The 10289-nt window shown below is 52.3% G+C and overlaps 2 protein-coding genes across 3 annotated transcripts; one reads left to right on the forward strand and one right to left on the reverse strand.

Moving 5' to 3' along the window:
• The first annotated feature begins 422 nt into the window (after positions 1-422).
• DUOXA2 (dual oxidase maturation factor 2) lies at positions 423-3996 on the forward strand. The gene is made up of 6 exons (XM_003791847.1): positions 423-685; positions 1709-1766; positions 2020-2154; positions 2397-2610; positions 2988-3202; positions 3806-3996. The coding sequence occupies exons 1-6, from the start codon at positions 539-541 to the stop codon at positions 3994-3996; spliced, it is 960 nt and encodes a 319-aa protein (XP_003791895.1). The 5' UTR covers positions 423-538.
• Positions 3997-6226: 2230 nt separating this feature from the next.
• On the reverse strand, positions 6227-9430 carry DUOXA1 (dual oxidase maturation factor 1). 2 transcript variants are annotated; one of them, XM_003791792.2, is made up of 6 exons: positions 9261-9430; positions 8901-8958; positions 8084-8218; positions 7640-7853; positions 7214-7431; positions 6227-6515 (listed from the first exon to the last, which is right to left on the reverse strand). In XM_003791792.2, the coding sequence occupies exons 1-6, from the start codon at positions 9405-9407 to the stop codon at positions 6256-6258; spliced, it is 1032 nt and encodes a 343-aa protein (XP_003791840.1). In that variant the 5' UTR covers positions 9408-9430; the 3' UTR covers positions 6227-6255. The 2 variants fall into 2 exon arrangements, with proteins under 2 accessions (XP_003791840.1, XP_003791841.1); XM_003791793.2 differs by lacking the exon at positions 8084-8218 and having other exon boundaries at positions 6256-6515; positions 9261-9407.
• Between the last annotated feature and the right edge of the window lie 859 nt (positions 9431-10289).

The following is a 10289-nucleotide window of genomic DNA, read 5'->3' on the forward strand; positions in this document are numbered from 1 at the left end:
GCTCTACTTCAGGCTCCCACTCACTTCCCATTTCCCGATCCTCAGCCTCCCTGGCCGCACTCTCACCCTCCTCTGGGTTCTCAGTCTCACTGCTGCAGGGGAGTCCGCTGGTGACAGACCCGCGTCAAGTGTGAGCATCTGGGCCCGGTGCTCACCCTCCTGATGTGAAGGCGGGGCTCTTATTTGCAGTGTCCTCCGCCCCTTATTTGCATGACTTCTTCCTTCTCCTACACCGCTGCTGGGCTGGGACTTCCATGCAGCAAGCTCCCTACACCCCTATAAAAGGAGTCCGGGTTCCGCCCAACTTCCAATGCAGCGACAGTCAGCAAAGCTGGAAAAGTAACTGGCCACAGCCAGTGAGAAATAATTCCGCTTTCTGGTTAACCCAGCTCTGTCGGGGCCAACCCGCTGTGCTTCCTTGAAACCCACTTGGCAGGGGTCTTGAAGCAAAGAGACACCAAAGACTCGCTCTCCTGCCTCCAGGCAGCCCCTGCTCGCCTGCTCACCCACCTTGGTGCTGCTCTCACCAGCTTGCAGCATGACCCTGTGGAATGGCGTGCTGCCTTTTTACCCTCAGCCCCGGCATGCTGCGGGCTTCTGCGTCCCGCTGCTTATCGTCATTCTGGTGTTCTTGGCCTTGGCGGCCAGCTTTCTGCTTATCTTGCCGGGAATCCGTGGCCACTCGGTAAGGGGGGTCCTCATTGCTTTGGTTAGAGGGTGGGAGGCCTCCTGGGTAGCTTGTCGTGAGTGACACAGGACAAGTAAGACTGTGTGCACAGGGTCTCCATGAATAGTCAAACTGAGGCTCAGCGCAAATTCAGGACTTTGGTGCTGCAAGCACCTCCTTAAGGACAGGGAAGGCTCCTGGTGCAAGACTTACTGGAGGACCTAAGCCGGGTCACTTAGAAGGCTGCTGCAGAGAGTAGGTACCCAGCCCAGTAATTCTAGGACTGATTCTAAGATTCATTTGCTGCCAGGGCCTCCCACATCTCCCCAGACTGTAGCTGACTCTCACTGAGTCCTCTGGCTGATGGTGAGAGCATCGGGTCAAGAGGACAGATGTCAGCAGCTGAGACTGCTGTGTTTCCCCCTGTGCTGAGTGAGACACATGTGTACAGGTGTCCCATCCTAAGGACTCAGAGAATCTCACACCGCATTTGAAGTTGTAGCAGACTGGGTGCATTTCTTTAGACTTTCCCCCTCCCCTAGAAACTAAGTTGTGCATTTGTCATGTCTGGGAGGACTCAGCTTCTTTACATCTTGATCTATGTTGATTCCTCTGGGAACTGGTGCACCTAGAAGTACCTGCATTCTCATTCCCTCCACTTAGTGACCAGGCCCTGGGGCCTCCCTCTTCTGAGGGAGGTGACCCCTGTCTGCCTAGCACTTCTGGAATCACTAAGCCTCACCAAACAGTGACTTGATTAGGAGGTGGAACCAGGACCAGGTGCCAGACAACTGAGGGAGTGAAGGAGGCCAGAGAGTGCCAGGCAGAGGCACCAGGGGCTGTAGGGTAGACAGGGAAATAGGGGTGGGGAGAGGGAAGTACATGGCCAGAAAACATCAGAAATGCCAGTAGCCCAGAAGGACTGCAAGAAAAGCATGCCTGACATCAACCTCAAAGGTCAGGAATGTGACAAAAGATCAGAGGTGAAGTAGGGTCAAGGAAGATGTTGGGGACTCCTGACCTGGGTGCTTGTTCCTGCAGCGCTGGTTCTGGTTGGTGAGAGTTCTTCTCAGTCTGTTCATAGGCGCAGAAATTGTGGGTGAGTGTGTGGTGCAGCCCATGTGGTGAGAATGGATGTGGGTAGGGGGCACCTGGAAAAATAGGGAACTGGGGTGGGTTTCCTGCTTCCCCTTTCCACTCTCCAGCTCTTTCTACTCCCCCCTTTTCAGTCCTTACCATGCAAGCACATTGGACCTCTAGATTCCCATGCCTCTACATAGTGTCCCACCCCCTATCACCTCTCTCTAATCCCATCTTCCCACCCCATTGCCACTGTGTACCTTTTCCTACAGCGGTGCATTTCAGCACAGAATGGTTCGTGGGCACAGTGTACACCACCACATCCTACAAAGCCTTCAGTGCTGAGCGCGTTCGAGCCCATGTTGGTCTGCAAGTGGGTCTGGAAGGCGTTAATATTACACTCACAGGTGAGGGGGCTGGGGCAGTGATGTCCTGGGGTCTGGGAAGTCCCATAGGTTAGGGGGGGATCTCTCACATCCTACAGGCCCAAGTAGCTTTTGGTCCTCATGGATTTGCGTTTTCTCCAACCACCACCAAGCCCATTTCTCTCGCCATGGGTGGGTGCCACACTCTAGCTTTGCTATATGGGTCTGCTTACTTTTGAGGTCCTTGGCCGGAAGCAGCCCGATAACTCGGCTATTCCCGGCAGGGACCCCAGTTCAACAGCTGAACGAGACCATTGACTACAACGAGCAGTTCACCTGGCGTCTGGACGAGGACTACACCGCAGAGTACGTGAGTGCACTGGAGAAGGGGCTGCCAGACCCAGTGCTCTACCTGGCAGAAAAATTCACACCGAGCAGCCCTTGCGGGCTGTACCACCAGTACCACTTGGCGGGACACTATGCCTCGGCCACGCTGTGGTAAGCGCGGGGGTTGGGAAGGCTTGGTGTGTGTGTGTGTGTGTGTGTGTGTGCGCGCGCGCGCGGGGTTGGGGGAGGAGGATGGAAGAGGGAGGTTGCCCCCCCCCCAGGTGATCTGCAGTACAGCCCGATGCTCTCTGGGGTAAGAAGTACAGCCTCTCGGGTCAGAAAGTCATGAGATCTGCATTGACAGTCCGAATCTGGAAAGACCCAGCAACCGCCCTCTGCTTCTCCCTTGGGGGATTACTTGGGTGTCTCCACCATCCCAGACCCAGGCTTTCACGCTGGAGTGGGGACATAGGGGAGCGAGGCTCCGGGAACCCCGACCGGCTGGGGGAATTTACTCCTGACTAGTGGATCCCCTCCCACTCCCGCAGGGTGGCGTTCTGCTTCTGGCTCCTGTCCAACGTGCTGCTCTCCACGCCAGCCCCGCTGTACGGTGGCCTGGCGCTGCTGATCACTGGCGCCTTCGCGCTGTTTGCTGTCTTTGCCTTCGCTTCCATCTCCAGCGTGCAGCTCTGCCCACTCCGCCTCGGCTCCTCTGCACTCACCGCTCATTACGGAGCCGCTTTCTGGGTCACGCTGGCAACGGGTGAGGACCCAGGGGATGAGTCCAGGGAGGCTGGGAGAGGGGATGGGATGTATAATGGGTGTGTGCTTTCCAGTTTACAAAATGAGTTCACTACTATTGTCTAACTTAACCCCCTTAAGAGTTCATAGACGTAACAGGCATTGTTATGTCCATTTTACAGATGAAAAGAGGGGTTTCAGTTGGGCGGCGCCTATGGCTCAGTGAGTAGGGCGCCGGCCCCTTATAGCGAGGGTAGCCGGTTCAAACCTGGCCTTGGACAAACTGCAACAAAAAATAGCCGGGCGTTGTGGCGGGCGCCCCTAGTCCCAGCTCCTCAGGAGGCTGAGGCAAGAGAATCGCCTAAGCCCAAGAGCTAGAGGTTACTGTGAGCTGTGACTCCACAGCACTCTACTGAGGGCAACAAAGTGAAACTCTGTCTCTAAAAAATAGGGGGGGGGGTGTTTCAGAAGGGTTTGTTATCTTGCTCCAGGTAGCACGGAACCCGTGTATCATGCAATCTGAGAGGGGCAGGCATCACAAGGTGGAGCAGGGCAGGCCCGGTTCTGGCCTGGTGCCCTGACTCCCCCCTCCTCTGTTTTCTTTTTCCCGTGGATGCTGACGCAGGCATCTTGTGCCTCCTCCTCGGTGGGGCCGTGGTGAGTCTCCACTACACTCGACCCCGCGCTCTTCGCATTTTTCTGGACCAAAGTGAGGACAGCAGTAGCCACGGAACAGAGGGCTCACCTCTCATCCTAACGAACCCTCTGTTCAAGCAGTTGGGGGTTTCGGACTTAAAGCTCACCACTAAGCTGTGAAGGGGACCCAACTCTGAACTCCTTCCGTGGCACCCCACAGGCCAGGAAACAATGTCCTTGACCTGATCTGGGATGTCACTGCTCTGCGCACCCCCCGCCCCAGAAGTGAGGCAGCCTTCCACGTGCTGCAGCCACCAGGGAACGTCTCCTGGGATGAGCTGTATGTAAATGAAGAGTTTTATCTTTTTTAAAAAAAAAAACAAAACTTTTTTCACTAATTTTCTTGGCTTCTCCGATCTCTTGTGGACGCACGCCCTCAAAAGGCTTTCCGGGGTGGAGATAGCCTGCAGTGCTGCCAACAACCAGAATCTTGAATAACCCAGGGAAGGCTCCGGGGGAGGGACGCCCTCTAGTGAGACCTGAGGGAAACCGGCCAGAGCCCGCTTCCTTAGCCTCCCGGATGGATGGTAGGTTGCAGTGACCTGGCAGGTCAGACTCCCACCCAATCAACTATCTGCTGGCCTAGATGCGTGGGATGGCAAGGAACAGCGTTTTGGACCAAGGAATTGATTCACTAATTCCTTCCACCTAGCTTCTTTTTGGATGGTGCCTGAGCACCAAGGTAGAAGTCAGTAAGGCATAAAAATGGCATAAAGATATAAGTCCTGAGGCCCTGCTGGGTGTCTGACACCTGTAATCCTAGCACTCTGAGAGGCCAAGGAGGGAGGATGCTTGAGGTCAGGAGTTTGAGATCAGCCTGAGCAAGAGTGAGACCCCATTGCTACAAAAAATAGAAAAATTAGCTGGGTGTGGTATGGCACCTGTAGTCCCAGCTACTGAGGAGGCTGAGATGGGAGGATCCCTTGAGCCCAGGAGTTTGAGGTTTTGGTGAGCTAGCCTGAGGCTACAGCACTCTAGCCTGGGGCAACAGAGTGAGATTCCATCTCAAAACACACACACACACACACACACACACACACACACACATATACAGGATGCCAAAAACTATATACATATTTTAAGAGATGTTATCTACATATTACTTTTGAAGTTGAATTGAATTATGGTAGCAATGTGTAGTATGGCATTTGTTCAAAATACAGCACAAATCAAAATGAATGCTAGCATCACCATGTAACAGGTAGGACAGTCGAAGAAAACGGCAGAAGGCTGGTTGTCCTTCAAGAAGCCCAAGACCATTTTGAAGTGATATTTAAAATTTAAGAAGTACAATAGAGTGAGCAACAGAACCTCCAACTCGCCTAACAACTGTGTGCATTCAGATAAGCTGGAGCTGCATGGTACTGTGTGTGATGTGCACAGGGATAGGACAAAGAGGTGTGGTTGAGTTTCCCCCACTTTGTCCTGACTTAACACCCCTTGACTTATACTTATGGGGGACCTTAAAGGATGTGGTGAACTGTAGGAAACTGGCTACACTGGCAGTGCCTCAGAAAGAAATTGAAATGGCATGTGCAGTGGTACAAGTGTGCACTTTGGTCAACGGTGCTCACATAGTAGTGTGCTGTAGTCAGAAGTGTCTGGTAACCATTTTGAGTACCTCTTGTAATTGCAGAATTCAAATATTACTTGTATTCATCTGTTGTTATCAGTACATATTGAGTATGACACTGTTAATACAGTTTTTTCCTTTCTTAAAATGTGTGTACATTTTTTGACACCCTCTGCTTATCTATATCCTGAGATTCTTTCTTGCATGCTTGGCAAGTACTACAGTCTTATTTAGCAAATCTGGGAGCTGAAGTTCAAAGAGAATGTAGCATAGCTGGTTAATGTTTGACCAGGGATGGGAAGTTTGGCCTCTTCTCCCTTCCAGTACTGTCTTTCATTGTCCCATAATGAAGAGGTCACATAGCTGGGAAAGTAAGTGAGAACAAGGGGACCCAGGAAAAAGTCAAGTGAGAGCTCAAGAATGACCAGATAAGAATCACACTGTAAATCCCCCGCACACATACAACTGTTCTGTGGGTGAAGTTGGGTTTCAGTGACTGGCACTATGAAGAGGCAAAGCACCAAGAAAAGGCAGGCTTGCTGTACGGAAATAGGGCAGCCCCTGCTGGGTTTCACCAGGGCAACAGGGGTTATGGGAAGGTCCAACATCTCTTCAGTACTATATGGCTTTTTGCTTCGCTTTGGTTTTTAACATCAGTAGGTAGAGACTCTTTTTTTCTACTTCGCCCACAGATTGGTGCTGGGGGTCTGATACAACCCACATCAAGGGCAGTTCTTCTGGTTTTATGGGCTTCCAACAAGGTCTGGAGCCAGACTAGAAGTCCAAGTGGCTGCTGGAGGGAAACCTTATAGAGCACACTCGGGTTCTCCGGGGTGCTCCTCCTTAGAGCATGCCTCGGTGGAGGCAGCCTCTGACAGAGGAATGTCCTGAGGCTCAGGACTCTCAGCCATGGACCGGTAGTGGGGGCTCAGGAGTCCCCCTTCCTCAGGGCTCCCCTTCAGCATGTGGTCCTCCTCCACACTCTGGTTGAAGAAAGCCTTCAGCCTGTGGGGCTGCATTCTGTGGGCCACTGCCATAGCCAGCCCCAGCAGCACACACAGCAGTCCTGGGGACAAGGACAATCAGTATTCTGCCTTAGTGCCAGAAACACCCTCCCAAGAACATCTTCGCTTAGAAACATCAGAACAACTCTAAGGGAGGCCTGGAGTCTCTGATTCAGGGCAATCATATGGCTGGTGTCCTCTTGCCATGAGTTTCCAGACTCCAAGCCCAGTGCTCTTTCAGTTATATGGGGAAGGGAGATGGAGGCAGAGAACACACTCTGAAACCAGAGAAAAGAGAAACCTTTGGGGAAGGGCAGAGCTCAGAGGAGGATGTGTGGGGGGTGTAGGTACAGTGGGATAAGAAAGGAGACTAAAACTGCAGGATAATTTAGGGTTGTGTGAGGCAGGGACAGAGAAGGGGTCTAGGAATGGGGGCAAAGAGAAAGATGTTTGGGAGAAGTGGGAGGAGCCATGGGGTTGGAAGATTTGGAAAGGAGCTGGGTGACGAGAGTTAGGGAATAAGGAGCATGTCAGCCAGCAAGAAAAGACATAGGGTAGTGGGCACCTATGAAGAGGGAGGGGAAGTGGCATGGAAAGAGCAAACCAGGAGATAAGGGACACAAGCAGGATGGAGCTTTTAAGAAGGCAAAGGCATCCTGGCCCCTAGAAGCAGATCCTGGACCCCACCAACATGATGGCCTCTGGCCAGCCCTCCCTGGCCCCAAGGCCTCTGGTGACTGTGTTTAGGGATGGGTCTCACCTGTGATCAGTGTGATCCAGAAGGCAGGCCCATGGTGAATATGCAGCACAGCAGTGCCCAGGCGCAGGGGACAGGGCGGGGTGAGCGATGTGCCCATGGAGAAGAAGAGCAGTGCCAACAGTTGGAAGATGCCCGTGGCCAGCAGCATGTGGCCACCATAGACCAGCACAGGCATGGAGAACATCACGTTGGCCAGCAGCCAGCAGAGGAATGCCACCCTGGAGAGCCAGAACCCTGTGAGAGCTGGCCCAGATGCCTCTGTTTGCTGGCAAAGCTGGAGGGGCTCAGGTGGAGGCTCAGAGACCCAAGGATAAGCAAAATGTGAGGTAGGGGTTCTTGCCTGTGGGCTTCCCAACTCAGTGCTATGGTGACTGGTGCCAGCTGTCCCACTCAGGATATCCACATGAATTTCCTTCCCACCCTTACCACAATGTGGCCGAGGCATAGTGTCCTGCCAGGCGGTACTGGTGGTGCAGGCCACATGAGCTCCTCGGGGTGAATTTCTCGGCCAGGTAGAGCACAGGGTCTGGCAGCCCCTTCCCCAGTGCCTTGGCATACTCCTCAGCATAGTTCTCGCTCAGGTGCCAGGTGAACTCCTCGTTATAATTGATGGTCTCATTCAGCTGTTGCACGGGGGTCCCTGGGGAACAGGGTATCTGTCCTCAGCAGGAAACCATGGGCCAAATGGAGTATTTGCCTGGGTAGAGGCCCACCCACACTGAGCAGAGGGACCAGAGCTGGTCTCTTCAACACCCACACAGCACTCTAGCCCCAGTGCCTGGCAGCCTGCTGTTCTCTAGACCACATGAAACATAGATCCTAAAGATGGCAGAGCCTTCCCCTCCCTCCCAGGTAGGAGCCTTCCCTCACCTGTGATCGTGATGTTGACTCCTCCCAGCCCGACCTGCAACCCAATATCAGCGCTGATCCATGCAGAACTGAAGGCCTTGTATGATGTGTTGGTGCTGACCTGGCCCACAGACCACTCAGAACTGAAATTCACAGCTGGGGTTGGGAAGTTGGACATGAGGGAACTTAGAGAAGTCTAGGCATTACTGGTTAGAGTTAGAAGGAGCACTGTGAGGGGTCCATGTCTGTTGAGGTCATAATCCTATACCCATTAACTAGCCCATGGTCTGGTTCATGGGAAGTTTGCCAACCACATGTGTGGGATGAATAGCTGGGTTAGAATCCAAGATTTCCCTTGGTCACACTCTATTTACCCTTCCCTCCCTTTCTCCCCACTTTAGGGAGTCACTCAGGGACCTGGGGTTGAAAGCAGGTCATTATCATTAACATAAACCATGATGGGAAAACATAGATAGCTCCACTCAGAGACCTTCTATTTCTCCTGTTTGCTTGATCACCCAAGCAAAGTAAGCAACCCTCCCCCATTTACTCTGCTCCTCTATCCAGACACCCTCTGCCCACAGACATTTATTTTGATCTGCTTTCCCCTGAATAAAAAGGCTAAGAAGGTTGAGGAGAAGCATCCATCATGTTTCCCAGGGCCACCCCCAACTAGGCAAGTTTAAGAGTGAGGGCTGAGATCACAGTGAGAGAGGCGTGAGGGCAGGGGCTGGAAGCTACCTGAAGTCATGGGAAATCAAGGAGAGGAGGGGTAGGGTGCTAAAGGGAGTTGAGGGGAGGGAGGCAGCTGCCCAAGTCAGCTGCAGTTCACACTCACCCAGGATCACAGCCCCGATGAATAAGCTGGTCACCACTCGCAGTAGCCAGAACAGCCTCTGAGTCATAGGGTGGGTGGGTTCAGTAAGGAGTGCCCTCCTTCTGAGTCCACCCTGCCTCTTTCCAGACTTGGAGGTGGGGCAGAGATTCTAAAACTGAGATCACGTGTTTGAGATCAGAGTATCTGGCACATAATAGGTGCTCAATACTATCTGATGAATCAGTGAGTTGGTAGCTCTCTGCTTTGGATGATGGTGATGCTTTCTCCACCACTGAAGTCTCTTTTCTAAGTCTGGACACCTCACCCTGAGGATGGGGTCTTTGTGGGGCTGGGGTCTCCAGGGCTGGGTTTGTTTCTCACCATCTTGCCCCGAATGCCAGGCAGAATGATGATAAAGGTGACCAGTGCAGTCAAAAAGATGATGATAATGACGGCCAAGGTGGTGTCCATTGGGAAGGTTGGCTTGGGGCCAGCATAGAAGGGGAACGTGTGTCCAAAAGCAGCCATTTTGGTGGCGTGTGCTGGAGGAGGCAATGCTGAATGCTGTCCAACGATAGGTATTGAGTGCTCTCTAAGTACTTGGTACAGTTCTTGGTGCTGAAGAAATGACAAAAGATAAGCCACACAGGCCCCTCTTCTCTGGAGCTCACATATTGTGCCTCCCCTAACTCCATTGTTGCTGCCATTTCAGTGCCCCTCATCCATCCCTCTCCCCATCTGCTGACTGTGACAGACAAGGCTCTTAGCAACATGGCTGTTGTTCCATGCTCTTTTCCTAATCCCAATTTCCCTAAATCAGTGCCACCACCCTTGAGGCTTCTCTATTTCTTCTGGGACTGTCTCAATAAATATAATTCTCTTTTATCTCCTTCAGGCCTCCAGCACAAGCAGAGGGATCATGGAATATAAGAAGAGCTATATTTGCTATCAAGTGAAGGGGCCCTGCCCTCTGCCAGGCCCAGTGCTGAGGCCGGATGTCCTGCTATTCCACATATCATCAAAACCAGCCCTTCTCTTTGTTTCAAATTCCCAGGCCATGCTTCAGCTCAAATCCTGGCTTTGGTCTTTTCTGTTCATCCCTTGATCTTAGAGCCTGTTTGATTGTAGTTTTCCCTTTTGCAGTCAGGATATTGGCAAAATGGGACCTGAACTTACTGTGTTTAGCTATGTCTCAGACAGAATGGGTTGCAAGACACACTATTACTTTTGGTGCCACAGAGAAAGAGGGGAAAGTACTGCCAATTACTGGTAAGACACACCCATTGTTGGTAAGACACATCCAATTTTAGAAATCGAAATGTGAAAAAGAAAATGCATCTTAAAACAATGATCCGGCTCGGCGCCTATAGCTCAACTGGCTAAGGCGCCAGCCACGTACACCTAAGGTGG

The sequence above is a fragment of the Otolemur garnettii genome, unplaced genomic scaffold (assembly GCF_000181295.1).
Source record: "Otolemur garnettii isolate 467f Iridium unplaced genomic scaffold, OtoGar3 scaffold00050, whole genome shotgun sequence".
In the NCBI taxonomy this organism is placed as follows: domain Eukaryota; kingdom Metazoa; phylum Chordata; class Mammalia; order Primates; family Galagidae; genus Otolemur; species Otolemur garnettii.